Source organism: Myotis yumanensis, unplaced genomic scaffold (assembly GCF_028538775.1).
Source record: "Myotis yumanensis isolate MYYU_CA2020_CCGP unplaced genomic scaffold, mMyoYum1.0.hap1 SCAF_7, whole genome shotgun sequence".
NCBI classification, from domain to species: domain Eukaryota; kingdom Metazoa; phylum Chordata; class Mammalia; order Chiroptera; family Vespertilionidae; genus Myotis; species Myotis yumanensis.
Genome location: NW_027223758.1, coordinates 41,503,098 through 41,518,074, shown reverse-complemented (window position 1 = coordinate 41,518,074; position 14,977 = coordinate 41,503,098). Strand labels below are relative to the sequence as shown.

At 44.9% G+C, this 14,977-nt stretch overlaps 1 protein-coding gene across 2 annotated transcripts in view; it reads left to right on the top strand.

Moving 5' to 3' along the window:
• Window positions 1-366: 366 nt before the first annotated feature.
• FECH (ferrochelatase) overlaps window positions 367-14,977 on the top strand; it is a 33,069-nt gene continuing 18,458 nt past the window's right edge. The window contains exons 1-4 of one of the 2 annotated variants that reach the window (XM_070420358.1): window positions 367-591; window positions 6,869-6,998; window positions 13,473-13,592; window positions 14,766-14,911. In XM_070420358.1, the coding sequence (XP_070276459.1) occupies window positions 525-591; window positions 6,869-6,998; window positions 13,473-13,592; window positions 14,766-14,911 (463 nt within the window). In that variant the 5' untranslated portion in view covers window positions 367-524. Of the gene's footprint in view, window positions 592-6,868; window positions 6,999-13,472; window positions 13,593-14,762; window positions 14,912-14,977 lie in introns of both variants that reach the window. The other variant, XM_070420357.1, reaches the window with a different exon arrangement.

Sequence of the window (14,977 nt, the reverse complement as noted above, 5' to 3'; positions counted from 1 at the left end):
TCCTCTAATTCCTTTGCCTATTCTGAAAACAAAGCAAAACAAAACAAGGTCGGCACAGTTGTGCTGAAACCGGGCAAGCAAACTGGAGAACTGATTCGAAGCATCCTAATACCTAAGTAACAGTAATGGAAATATCTAGAAAGTCCTTGGCTGTGGCTATGGTTCCTGCCTTAGTGAGGTTGGCACGTGCCTGCAACCAGGGCATTCGTCCAGGACGACCGGGAGTCTAGCGGGACTTTAGGGCACGGACTTGTGGTGGAGGCGGGGGGTGGGCGGGGCCACGAGCGCAGCCCTGAACCTGGGGGCGGGGCTGGACCTGGGCGGGCTCCCTGGGAGGGGCGTGGCTTCTCTTTGCCCCGCCCCCAATGCCGGGCAGTGAAGGTGGCGGCGCGCCTCGGGGGCGCGGGGAAGACGCGAGCGAGATCAAGTGCGGGCGGCGGAGGGGCGCCCTGGGCTCGGTGCTGGGGCCCCGCTGAGCGCGCCGCCGCGGCAGGGATCCAGGGCCGGCGGAGGCCGCCCGGGGCATGCTCTCGCTCCGCCTCAACATGGCTGCGGCCTTGCGAACCGCGGGCGCTCTGCTCCGGGATCGAAGTAAGTGGGGCTGTCTTGGCAGCAGCCGACGCCGGGGTCCCTGCGACGGTGGGACAGCGGGCAGCTCCCCGTCTCCCGTCCTCCGGCCTGGGGGCTTCCGGGAGCGGCGTGCACTGCGCAGGAAGCTGCACGGGTCGGCCGAGGGGCGGAGAAGGGGCTGGAAGGGACCCTCCCCTGGCAGGGTCCAGAAGGGTGCCTGGGTCACCTGGGGGCCCTGGGAGGCTGTGGGGAGGGAGCATGGGGTCCCACCGGTCAGCTGGGTGACTGTCAGTAATGGCAGACCCTTGGAACATTCAACAGCTATTTATTTATTTATTTATTTATTTATTTATTACTTATGTATTATTTATTTATTTAATTTCTTTTTAAAAATCCTCACCGATGATATTTTACCCCCCATTGATCTTAGAGAGAGTGGAGAGAAACATGATATGATCTTAGAGAGAAATATGACAGATTGCCTCCTGATATGCACCCCCGGGATTGAACCTGCAACCAGGGCATGTGCCCTGACCCGGAATCCAGCTGGTGACCTTTCAGTGATCGGAGGATTCTCCACCAACTGAGCCACACTGGCCAGGCCATAGTCTTCGTTCTTATCTGTAGAGTCAGAATAACCACAGTCACAGGATGGTTGTGAGGATTACTGTGGGACATATGTTAAGGGCCTGCCATAGGGAGGACTACTGAAGGCATTGTCCATCCAGCTCAAGAGACTCGGAGTCTAGAAATAAATGACACAGTTTTACTTAAGGAGCTTAGGGTTTGCAAAGAGGAAACACAGTTAGGCAATACCCAGAGTGTTCCAAAGGAGAAAGAAAAGTTTGAGAGTTTTATAGTAAGAAGTACATGTTTGAAAAAAATTCAGCCCTAGCTAGTTTGGCTCAGTATATAGAGCATCAGCCTGTGGACTGAAGGGTCCTGGGTTCGATTCCAGTAAAGGGCACATGCCCGGATTACAGGCTTGATCCCCAGTAGGGGGTGTGCAGAAGGCAGATGATCCATGATTCTCTCTCATTATTGATGTTTCTATCTCTCTGAAATAAAAAATACATTAAAAAAAAAATTCAGTCCTGCATTCTTAGCCTTTGGGTTGGCTCAAGATAGTAATCTCCAGATGTCCAGTACTGTGAATAATGGAGCATTTCCTTCTTGAGGAACCATTACGATGGTTCACTGAATGTTTGATGTATGTTCAGACTGATACATAAAGGACTAATGTGCATCCAGGTATGCTGGGGTCCAACCCCAGCAGGTCCAGGGGTCCCCAAAGGTGTGGACGGAGTTGGCGAAGAAGGAATGACACAGAAACAGCCTTCACTTGATCAGCAGCCTAGCCAGGATCTCTAGCCAGTATCTCCAGCCAACTTCTGGTGTTTATTGTCTTGTTACATCTGTATTTATACCAGTTGATTTTAATCCTGTCAATTTCTATTGCAAAGGTTAGGGCGTTTCTTTTTTTTTTTTTATATATATATTTTATTGATTTTTTACAGAGAGGAGGGGAGAAGGATAGAGAGTTAGAAACATTGATGAGAGAGAAACATCGATCAGCTGCCTCCTGCACACTCCCTACTGGGGATGTGCCCGCAACCAAGGTACATGCCCTTGACTGGAATCGAACCTGGGACCCTTGAGTCTGCAGGCCAACACTCTATCTATTGAGCCAAACCAGTTAGGGCTAGGGCGTTTCTTATCTCCATTCCAGGGAGTAAAGATTATGTAGCTTAAGCGTGATTGTTCGTAGTTAAAGTGATTAACTACCCGCCTGGCACTTAGTTAAGGGGTTGTGTCCCCTCCCTAACTTCAGGGAAAAATCCCTACCTGGGGAAACAACCTTTCTCGGAGAGGTGACCTTGGTTAAAACACATAGCGCTAAGGGGAGCAAACATATTAAGAACAGTATGCTATATACGCCAGGTCCCTTGAAACATATGCTGTGCAGATGTTTCTTTCCTGCAGCGACTGTGTCAAGCAGCAAGGATGGACCAGCTTCCGGCACAGATATTGACGAAGGATTGGAAAAGTCAGAAATTTAAGTTCCCAGGCTAGTTAAGGCAAGAATAGAATTGTTTCCTTATGCCTCAGCTTACTTTCTTTCAATAATTTAGCAGCTTGACCATAGTGACTCCATTTTATTTCTTCATCCTATTCTTCAACATCATCATCATCATCATCATGGGCGTCTACTCTTGGCTTCTCTCCCTGGTGATGGAAGGAAAATGTGCCCACTGCTTTGCTGCACTAGCCCCCTGGCATCATCCGGTGCTCACTTATCCTTGGCAGCAGGACCCACTAGCCTGGGCTAGTGTTTCCTAGAGGTATTTGGAAAACAAATACGACCCATTGACAACTCCACACATTTCTGATGCAAACCCTTTCAGTATAGGTTGTGTCTAAGCATGAACTGATGGGACTCTGGGTCAGAAACACTTGGTTGGGACACAAGCTCTGCACCATTCTTTTTTTTATATATATATTTTATTGATTTTTTACAGAGAGGAAGGGAGAGGGATAGAGAGTCAGAAACATCGATGAGAGAGAAACATTGATCAGCCGCCTCTTGCACACCCCCTACTGGGGATGTGCCCGAAACCAAGGTACATGCCCTTGACCGGAATCGAACCTGGGACCTTTCAGTCCACACGCTGACACTATCCACTGAGCCAAACCAGTCAGGGCTCTGCACCATTCTTTTTTTTTTTTAATTAAATCTTTATTGTTCAGATTACATTTGTTCCTCTTCCCCCCCCCATAACTTCCCTCCTCCCAGTTCCCGCCCCACCCTCCGCCCTCACTCCCCACCCACTGTCCTCATCCATAGGTTCTGCACCATTCTTAACTGTGACCCTTTGAGCAAGACACTGAGCCTGGCATGAGCTTTAGTAAACGTAAAAGGAGTAGGCTTGCCATGAAGATTAGCTGGATACACACTATCCTAGCACGCAACACATACATGGAGACCCTCAAAATGTTCATTATTGTGTAAAAGTCTGCCACATACTAAGATGCTAAATTAATGCATTTGAACCATGACTGGACACAGCTGACTTATTTTTCTAAGAACTTTCCTAATTGGTCAGTCTGGCATCTACTGAGAGGGAATGGAGAGAATCCACTCTGAACCTCCATATCTTATTACAGGTGCCTTTGTTAGGAAAATAGTAAGAACCCAGAAGTACAGTGAGGATCGGGTCACTAAGGGCACTGGGTGACAAAAGGCATGATCTTTTAAGAAGAGGAAGCACAGTGGCAGTAATGGGGCTGAAAGAAGTATTGGGGCGGAAAGATTTGACATCTAAGTTGTATTACAGACTCTGATGTTAAGATGTAGTTATAGCCGAAACCGGTTTGGCTCAGTGGGTAGAGCGTCGGCTTGCAGACTGAAAGGTCCCAGGTTGGATTCCGGTCAAGGGCATGTACCTGGGTTGCGGGCACATCCCCAGTGGGAGATGCGCAGGAGGCAGCTGATCGATGTTCCTCTCTCATCGATGTTTCTAACTCTCTATCTCTCTCCCTTCCTCTCTGTAGAAAATCAATAAAACATATTTAAAAAAAAAAGATGTAGTTATAATACTTGTTTGATATGAAGGGAATAACATTATCTGGATAGAAAAAATTGAGTAGTATTTCTGAAAATGAATTCTGAAAGTAAGGGTGGAAAAGCAAAGTTTTACATTCTGTTTTTAGCATATGGCTCCCTGGTTTCATTATATGTTTCTCTTAGAGTCGTAGGAACTATTGATGTTGTTAAGTGAGGATTTACTGTATTCTTACCTCTTGCTTAACCACATGCAGCGCGCCTGGTACTGTTCTTGGGGCTGGACGGAGAATGCTTCGTTCCCCTAATCTTCATAACAGCTCTGCGCGATTGACCTTATCACCATTTTACAGACAAGAAAAGGGAGGCGTGGAGTAACTCACTGAGTTGCCCAAGCACTGCCCTGCAGCTTGTTGGTCTTATCAGGGGTTTTTGCTCACGTCTCTCTGGCTCCAGAATACATACTCTCTATACACACAGTGCTGCCGGTGCCTATGGATTGCTCTTGTGTGAGCTGTGTATATCCAGGGGCCTCAGTTGGCCCTTCGAATGATCACTTTAAACTCCTTTAGCTAGATGAACACTAATCTTTTAGTAGGAGACACTGTTTCTCTAGAACCTTCAGATCATTAGGGGAGAGGTGTGTTTTAGAGAAGTCTTTGAGAGGTGGGTATAGGAACTCTTAAGTCCTGAGCAGACAGGATCCATGATTAGTAACACCCTCCTCCTCTGAGAATTTGTTCAACCATAGAGAAGAGAATTTGGTAAACAGAGGGCATTACAATAGCCTGGCAGCTCAAATAGCTCCCAGCTCCTAAATTGTTCTAGGTACTAGTTGGAGGCTCTTGTCTCACCCTACCCCTTTTTAAGGTTCACAGGAGGAAGTTTTATTTTATTACCAGCAGTCATATTATGGGATGCCAAAGTTCTGTTCTCATACTCCATGGAATCTGATATAATCTCATTCATATGAGGAATTGCAGACATTGTGGCATGATGGAGAACCTGGTTAAATCTCATCATGCAGTTCAGAATTTAGCGTGTCTAAAATAAGGAGATGTGGGTTGATTTGAGACTTCATTTGAGCAGCATTGAACTGCGTTATGTCAGTTGTTGCACTTCCACTTTGAGTTAGTAAGGATTATTCAGCACAACTCAAGTAATTGGCTCTGCCGGAATGGTCACAATCTGGGTAGCTGGAACTCTCAGGAGCCTGGAGATACCATTCTCCTGTATTTTATAGACATTCTAGGTGATAAAAATCAGCAGGTGTGGTCCCTATGTGCTAGACACTTACAGATGAAACTAACGCCAGCATTAATCACATGTAGCAGACCCCTTGCAGAATGCTTCACTGAACTTAATCTGCTATAATCCTCACAAGGATCCCCATAGCAACGTCAGCATTTTACACCCAGGGAAAGTAAGGCTCGGAAATGTAATCTGGCCCTAGTCACATTACTAAAAAGAGGCAGAACTGGATTCAGAGTCAGATCTGCTGGTCTCCAGCCCAAGTTCCTTACCAGGACACCTATGACTCATAAGTAGAAGGAGGAAGGAGACTGGTCTCAAGCTGGTTTCAAATTTATTGGTTTAAGGATATGAAAGGGAGGTCATGTGTCCAGCGTGGGACTACAGTCGAGTATGGCCCATGGACTCCTCAATTCAGGTGGGTTCTCCAAGCCCACCCCTAACTCTTGTGGGGCCCAGGGCAGGAGTACAGATGGAGAGCCATATATGTGGGACAGCAAGCTAACAAACTGTGCCATATATTCTGTTTTTCTACACTGATAAATGGACCTTCATAACAACCTGGAAGGGTGAACTCCCGAACTCTTCTGAGTTCCTGCAGAAATGTGGAGGCTTTGGGAGACATGCCACTGGCCTGCAGGCCTCCCTGCTCCTCCCACTGCTGGCTCTGTGCGTACACATGTGTGGACTTTCCAGTTTGTATGTTCAAGCTCCCTTCTTGCCCCTGCAAACAGCCACTCCTTGGGTCCCCTTCAAGTCGACATCACGCTTACATTGATTGCATGATCAGCTCTCCAGAGGATGGGCCTAGGAAAGGGACCTGTGCAGACCCTGGAAGCGGGTGTGGGACTTTGGGGGTATGGATTTCCGGGGTTGTGGGGTTTGGACTCTGGGGGTCAGTTAATCATTGGCATGCAGACTACATACCCCATGGAGTGGGGTGCAGCAGGGAGAGTGCCAGAATGGGGCCTCTAAAGTGAGGTCCCCCTTGTCAGGGTCCACAGGCAGTGCTGGGGCCCCCAGCACTGGTGCTTTATTGGAGAAGGCTGTGGGCAGATATGAGATCTGTGCAACTGGTGGAAAACTGGCCCAGCTTCCACTTCTAAGTCAGTGGCTCTTACCCTCTTGTGCAGGCTTCTCAGCTTTCATAGGAGCAGCATGCTGCCATCAGTAACTTTTAGAAGGTGCAGTAATTCTCATGAAGGATCCTATCAAATCTTCAGCCAAGGCAGGGAGGGGAGGTGTGTGGTTTCTAAAAAGGCTCCCTGCAGGTCCTGATAAGCCATCCTAGGGGGCGCCACCATGTCCCCTTGGAGACGCCTTAAGTGCCTTCACCCTCCTTCAGAGAAATAAGGGGAGGGGGGTGGTTCAACTCTGCTATTACATCTCTTTAAATTTTAAATCTAGGAATTATGCTCTGAGGACCACTTCAAAAGAAATTACTTTCCAGCTAGATTTCATGCTTCCACTTTAATTTTGTCACAGTGGTGCCTGGCAGCTCAAGGGCCCGACAGCCATGGAGGTGCCAATCAGATGCAGCAGCCGCAACAGTAGCCACCACAGAAACAGCCCAAAGTGCCAGAAGCCCAAAACCTCAAGTTCAACCGGGGAAGAGGTATGAGTCTAATTTTAGGTACCAATAAGGATTTCTCTTTACTGATGCAAAGACCAGTAGATATAAGCTCCCCAGGAAAAAAGGTGCTGGGAAAACCCAGTATATAAGGAGCAGGATGTTATATTCTTGGCTTCCTTTCAATAGCTGTCAAATTATTAAACAGATTTCACACCCCCTCCCCTTAAGTCTTTAAAATAAAAAAAATTTTTTTACAGATTTTTTAATCATTAATTAATTAATTTATTTAATTTTTCAGCTTTGTTGAGATAATGTTCCCACAGGGCTTTTGTTAAAGGACACAGAGTTGAGTACAAGCAGTCTACAAATCATGTAGGAATTTTGTTCTGGAATATGTCACATAACACAAATTATATGTATGCTGGAAATGTATTTATGAACCTAACATAATTATACCTATGAAATGTATGTCCTGTTCAGGATAAAGAATAACTAATCTACCAAGAATTAGTTATTAGCTGGGTATCCTCTTTCATAACAGAAACCACAGCTGTTCTCAAGTTTTATTTTGGTACAGACTATAAAGACAATTATTTAAATGAGTACATAGATAGAATATGCACTTGAACACTAAGCACAGTAAAAGAAAGTAGTGTGAACTATTTTATTTAACCCCTTGATCTTTCTGGTAGACCTGATATTCTATGAAAGTTATGCAACTATGAAAATATAATAGTCTTTTTTGTGTGTTTTTGTTATTTTTCTTTTTCTTTTTAGATTGTTAAAATTGATTTTTTAAGGAGAGGGAGAGAGTGAGACAATGTGAGAGAGCTAAATATCAATAGGCTGCCTCCTGTATGCCCCCTACTGGGGATTGAGCATGCAAGCCAGGCATGTGCCCTGACCAGGAATTGAACCAGCAACCTTTTGGTGCACAGGATGATGTTCAACCAACTGAACCACACCAGGCAGGGCGTGTTTGTTGTTTTTCTTTGTGTGACCAGAGGTACATTGAGTGCTAAGTAACAGATGTGTAGGGGATAGGGCATTAGGCGTGAGGCCCCAAATCATCTCCTTTCAACTCTCTGGTTTCCTAAAAGTTTGAGTCTGGTGAGGAAGCACAGCTACTCCCCGTTCTGGCGTGCTGATCAGGGTACCATTCTGCCTGGCCACCCATGGTCCTTCTCACCTCAGCCATAGTACAAAGTGCTTTAAGTCCTTAGGGTACTTGGTGTAACCCAAAGAACTGATTCGATGTGGAACCCTGCAAAGAAATTATTTCATTATTGTATTATTTCAGTGGCAAAAGTCAATAATGTAACTGGCCTTAATATGAATTTATTAACATTTAAAAAATATTAACAAATAGAAATTCTATTAAATAATTTGATATCTCATTTATGCTAAAGAAATGGGTTCATTTTAGGAACTACAGACAGGCAAAAAAAAAAAAAAGATAAAAAACAGCGGTAATCTCACCATCAGTATGTTGTCTCTATATCCGTGTCTATTAATATTCACTCAGTATATATTTATAAAAATGGACAATACTGTACATACTTTTATAACTTCTTTTTATTTAACAATATGTCACCATGTAAATATAAACATCCTACATTATTTTAATAATATAGGGTATTAAATAATAATTTATATATCCGGTCCCATATTATGGGGCATGTAGATTATTTCTAGTTTTTAGATATTGGAAATGATGAAGTAATGAATGTCTTTCTGATGCCAGACATTGTGAAGGCATTGTGCTGCTTAGTGCTTAGACTAGACTAGGCTAGACAATCTTAGACTAACACTCTACTAGACCAGGAGTCAGCAACCCTACCTGTAAGGGGCTAGATAGTAAATGTTTTAGGCTTTGTGGGCCATTTGGTCTCTTTTGCTGCTATTCAACTCTCTTGTTGTCATGTGAGAGCAGTCATAGATAACATGTAAATAAATGAACTGCATTCCAATAAAACTTTATTTAAAAAACAAGTGCGGGGGGCGGGGGGGGGGGGGCGGCGCGCCCTGACTAGTTTGGCTCAGTGGATAGAGCATCGGCCTGCGGACTCAAGGGTCCCAGGTTTGATTCCGGTCAAGGGCATGTACCTTGGTTGCGGGCACATACCCCGTAGGGAGTGTGCAAGAGGCAGCTGATGGATGTTTCTCTCTCATCGATGTTTCTAACTCTCTATCCCTCTCCCTTCCTCTCTGGAAAAAAATCAATAAAATATATATTTAAAAAAAAAACAAGCGGGGGGTGGGGTGTGTGTGTGCAGGTTGCAGATTTGGTGCATGGATTTTAGTTTGCCACACCCTGTCCTAGAGGCAGCATGGACCTTCAGGACAGTTACATCTTGTGCGTTGACTACATACAGTAGAGTAGAATTCTATTTGTTAATTGATGAGCTAAGTTTCTGTGATGTACCATTAATAGTTCAAAGGAAAAAGCTCATATTTTGAGAGTCTCAGAATATGAAAATGTCAAAATGTTGATACCTTTTCAAGTGAGAAATTTTAAATATATTTTGCTCCATACATTTTTACATTCAAACAAAGGGAACCTGGCTATTCAGATCTTGGTCTCAAATGTGCTCTGTCTGGAGGGGCAAAGAGACAGAGGCCCTTGACTAAAGCTTCGTACTTCACATTCTGGAAAAGGGGTGTGGGGCCAGGGCTTACTAATGCACCATTCGTTATGCACAACACAGTTTTGAATTAAGTGCATGTGTATTAGGTATTTTCAAATCATGTGCATCTCTTTCATGTATAAGATCAACATGCTTTACAAAACCTGGGTTTGCAGGGCAGGGTAACGGCCCATTTACAGCCACTCTCGTTTCTGAGCTCAGGTGTAGATGAAAAACAGTTCTAAATCCCCTTTGTACATTGACACCCTCCTCGGCTTAGGTAAGTCGCTTAGCCTGGGGTCTCTTAACCACTAATCTGTTAACTGGCAGCAGTCCACGGAAAAATGCACTTAATTTATTGTGAGTCACAGGTTTTGAAAGTGAAAGACAGAATCCCAGGAGGACACTGGTGGTCTAAGTAGAAAGATTAGGGGAATATTACAATTTCACAATATAATGAAGCGGGAATTTTCAGGTATCAAGAAATGAAAACTAAGCACGTTGGTTAATTCGTTGAGAGGACTCCTGGTCAGAGGGGGTGGAAAAGTTATAGAATAATGACGTCTTCAGTGTAGTTGTGCGATTTAATAAGAAGATTAAACCCCCTTCCTCTAATACAGTGGTCTCAAGCAAGGGTTGAGGTATACTTGGTTGTCACAACTGGGACGTGGTAGTGCTGTTGCCATCTACTAAGCAGAGGCCAGGGATGCTGCTACACCTCTACAATGCACAAAATGGCCCTCCACAACCAAGTGATATCTGTTGGGGTCCAGCTCCAGCAGGTCCAGGGGTTCCCAAAGGTGTGGACGGAGTTGGCGAAGAATGAAGGACACGGAGGCAGCGTTCAGTTGATCATCATAGCGAGGTTCTCTCTTTTATTCTCCTGTTACATCTGTATTTATACCATTTGATCCTATAAGCATGCCTCTATAATCACATCATGGTATGTTTTGGGTATCCTTCTACAGTTCCTTGTTTCATTTCCATAGTTTCTTATCTGACCTTTGCCAAAAATCCCGTCTCTATCTAGTTCTGTTGATTTTAATCTTGTCTAGGTTAATCTCTGTGTTCTATTATAAGGGCTATTCCAAGGTCACTATTCTACTGCTCTACTGATTGATAAGCTAGAAGGAAGTGACTGAAAGAGATTATCTTACCCAGTAAAGGTTACATCCTCTCAGCCTCGCTGCTTGCCTTCCCTGGGACTGCCCTGTGTCGGTGGGTCTCCAGGGGTATAGGCTTTGGTGCTTTCCCTGGTGGGCAGACCCCTGGGGATGCGGGCCCAACAAGTCCAAAATTTATTGCTAACAGTCTTAGTCCAAGTTCTTCATAAGTAGTACATGGTAGTCCTGTTAATCCCTAACCTGGGAAAACAACCTTTCTTGGGGAGGTGGTCCTATTTAAAACACATAGCGCTAAGAGGGGGGGGGGGAGCAAACATATGCCATATACTCCAGGTCCCTTGAAATATAAGCAAGACAAGGAAGTGAATTTAGAGAATCTTTATAATGGGGTCTAAGTAGGCAAATCCCTGACTCCATTATGATGCAACGTTTTCCTTTTCCCAGGAATTGGTTCTGATTTTGAAAATTTACTCAGTGAATTTAGATTTCTACCTCATTCACCTATGGCAGTGGTTCTCAACCTTCCTAATGCCACGACCCTTTAATACAGTTCCTCATGTTGTGGTGACCCCCAATTTCATTGTTACAAATTGAACATAATTAAAGCATAGTGATTAATCACAAAAACAATATGTAATTATATATGTGTTTTCCGATGGTCTTAGACGACCCCTGTGAAAGGGTCGTTCAACCCCCAAAGGGGTCGTGACCCACAGGTTGAGAACCTCTGACCTACAGTATGCTTGATCAGGAAAACAGTTTCCACCTGTGTCGATGTGGCACACTCTGCTGTCCACCATGCCAAATGTTGTTAACAGCTGTTTAGCAGTTGCAAATGAAATGTCACCATGACATGATTAGCTGCAGAGCACATCCAGAACAGGCTTCCGAACGAGAGCCCTCTCAGCAGGACTGCGTAGTCACTGTGGTCGCTAGCAGTGGTCCCGATGTAGGCGATGGAGACGGTGCACTCGTAATAATGGTGTTTTGGGTAAACCCAGGACTAGTTATTTCTCAGCTGCTTTATCAAGAGTGACTGGAGAGTGCATCTCCACAATGGAATATTAGGCAGCCATGAAAAGGAAGGAAGTACTGGTGGATGCTACAACATAGATGAATCTTGAAAATTTTATGCAAAGTGAAAGAAGCCAGACACAAAAGGCCACATATTATATGATTCTGTTCCTATGAAATATCCTAAATAGGCAAACCCATAGACCCAGGAAGTAGATTAGTGGGAGTGGCTCCAATGGGTACAAGGATTTTTGGGGGGTGATGAAATGTTCAGAAATTAGGTACTTGTGATAGTCACATAACTTCGTGAATATATTAAAAGCCACTGAATTGTACCAGTTTAAAATGGTAAATTTTATAAAATGTAAATTATATCTAAGTTTTTTAAATGAGAAAAAAGGAATGGAAGATACACTCCTGTGTTTCCTTTAGTTTACCCACTTGCAGACTTTCTTACTGTCATCACATAGCTCCCTGTTCCTGGGGACACACAGGCCTCCAGGTCATGGTCCTGCCTCAGGCCCTGACCTCATAGTTCCCAGTCTCTGTTGTGGTCCCTGGAGGCTTCCAGAAGCCTTCTGGATGCACTGGGCCCTGTTCTGGCTCCACCTTGCCCCTGGCAGGTTTCTGGCCTGGCTCACGTCAGCCTGTGTAGGCTCCAGGCTTGCTCTGGATTTTAGAAGTTTGCATTTTGCATAGGTCTTTTGTGGTTTTGATTTCTCAGATGCTGCTTGACTTAAAACTTAAAAAAAAAAAGTTCTTATTGATTTCAGAGAGAGGAAGGGAGAGGGGGAAGGCGAGAAACATCAATGATGAGAGAGAATCATCGATCAGCTGCCTCTTGCACACCCCCTTCTGGGGATCGAGCCCACAACCCGGGCCTGTGCTCTGATAGGGAATTGAATCTTGACCTGGTTCATGGGTTGATGCTCAACTACTGAGCAACATCTGCTGGATTTGACTTAAAACTTTTATGACAGAGTTTTGCCTTCTTTTTGCTTCTCCTTGCTCATTCAGTGCTTCATTCTTTAGGCTGGACCTGATTTGAATAAATTAGACAGTTTTTTACAGGAATTACTTAAAGCAGTAAAGGTAGGTGCTGGAGAAGGAAGGAGGGTAGCAAGAAATAATTTACGTCAGTAATCATTTCATTTAATAATGGATAAAGGGAAGGTATCAGAGTGAGACATGGGCCAGCATACAGTTGTAGGGGAACCCAAGGCTTCTCTGTGTCTAATAGAACTTTCTGTGTGCACCAGTCATGCTAAGTGACTAAGCACATTCTCCATTTAGTTCTCAAAATATCCATTTGAGGCAGGTGGTAGTCTGTCTGTTTACAGACGAGGAACCTGAAGTTTGGAGAGATCAGGTAACCTGTGTGTTCATAAGGCATTCACTTGAACAGGTGCTTCTGCTCAGGACAATTTTAGATCACACCTTGACTCAGCCCCCAAAGCGTGGGATCTTCGTTCAGGGCTGACAGTTCAACAGAGAAACATGTTGAGCCTGGCGAAGACCAGTGCCATGGATGGAGCTCCGAGATGAAGGTCAGAGTCTGAGCTGGGACCGCACGGACCTGGAGGCCCCGTGCGCTCCCGGACAGGTAGCCGTGGGATGGCAGCGCATAGGTCTGCAGCGTTTTACCTCTGCATCGAACAGATCAGATGAGAGTTTGCTAGCTGAGCCAAGATTCCTCCCTGGAGGGAAATAAGAAGTGTTACAAATCAACCACTGCATTTTCTCTTACGCAGGAAGCCGAAGACTGGGATACTGATGCTAAACATGGGGGGCCCTGAGACCCTCGGAGACGTTCACGACTTCCTCCTGAGGCTCTTCTTGGACCGAGACCTAATGACACTTCCTATTCAAAAGTAAGCTCCCCGTGAACACCTGTGCTTATTCATAACTTGTCCCGTGCGTTTCACCTTATGTGCATCGCAGCTCTATAGTCTCAAAAAGTAAGCGTTTTTAATGCATGTCTGGTAGTGGCTAGAGCAGCAGCACGATTTTCTATTACACATGAGAAGACTGTGATATTGCAGGAGAGAGACAGCAGGTCAGTGAGTGTTCTTGAGCCTGGCCCGCCCAGAGCCCTAGAGAGCAGTTGTCTGACACAGCCGAGGCCCCGGTAAAGATCTGTAGAGATGGGTTTGTTCCTGGTACTGAGCAGCTGGTTATTCATTTGTGCTGCGGGTGTAAAATTTATACATGTGTACAATAAAAATGCTAATAGTGTAAGGATGCTTACAGTAAAAGGCAGGCGTTCCTTTTACCTTGGACTCCAGCCTCCCAGTGAGCCACCCTGGAGGTGAGTGCTGTTACATCCAGAAATAGTCCATGTATATCCAAGCACATGTGTGTATACACATGTATATCCCCCCTTTTCTTTACACAGATGTGAATGTAATTATGTATATTATTAGGTACGTGACTATTTTTCCCTTCAAATTTAATATGTCTTGGAGATTGTTCCCTAACAGCTTATATAGACTTGGCTCATTTTTTTCATTATGTAAGGAATTGGTTGGGCCTTAATTCATTTAGCCAGTGCCTCATGGATGGACATTTAGGTTGTTTACACTGTTAAAATGAACATTCTTTTGCATACGCCTTTGCTCACATATGCAAGTATATCTATAGGATTAATATGCATTTTCTTACATTGAGAGGAATATGTAAGAAAATGCGTATTAATTCTGTCTTATACATCGCAGTCCCTGCTAGGTGCAGGATCGGGAGGTGTTAAGATCGTAGCTAGCGCACATCCAGGGTCTCTGCCCACTTGTTGGGGGTCTGACTGTTCAGGGTGCTAGAACAGCTGCGGGGCAGAGGCGGCTGCTCCTCCGAGAGTGCCCAGTTTTCTCTGTAATCGAGGCCGAGAGAGCTGGCCCTTGTCAGTGACTTCCAGCTCCCGTTTCCAAAGGCTTGGCCTTCTTAGACTCTTTTTAAAATTCTGCTTATCTTTTTTTTATTGAGTAGAAAATGATTCTGAGTTGCTAAGGTGGACTAGAATTCACGTACCCTCATGTAAAATGATTTAGTAGGCTGGCACCGATCATCGCCAAACGTCGAACCCCCAAAATCCAGGAGCAGTACCGCAGGATTGGCGGCGGATCCCCCATCAAGATGTGGACTTCCAAGCAAGGAGAAGGCATGGTGAAGCTGCTGGACAAGATGTCCCCACACACAGGTGCGTGCTTCTTAACGAACATCTCACTAGTAGTTATGAAACTCAGAACACCGCCGCATGCCAAGT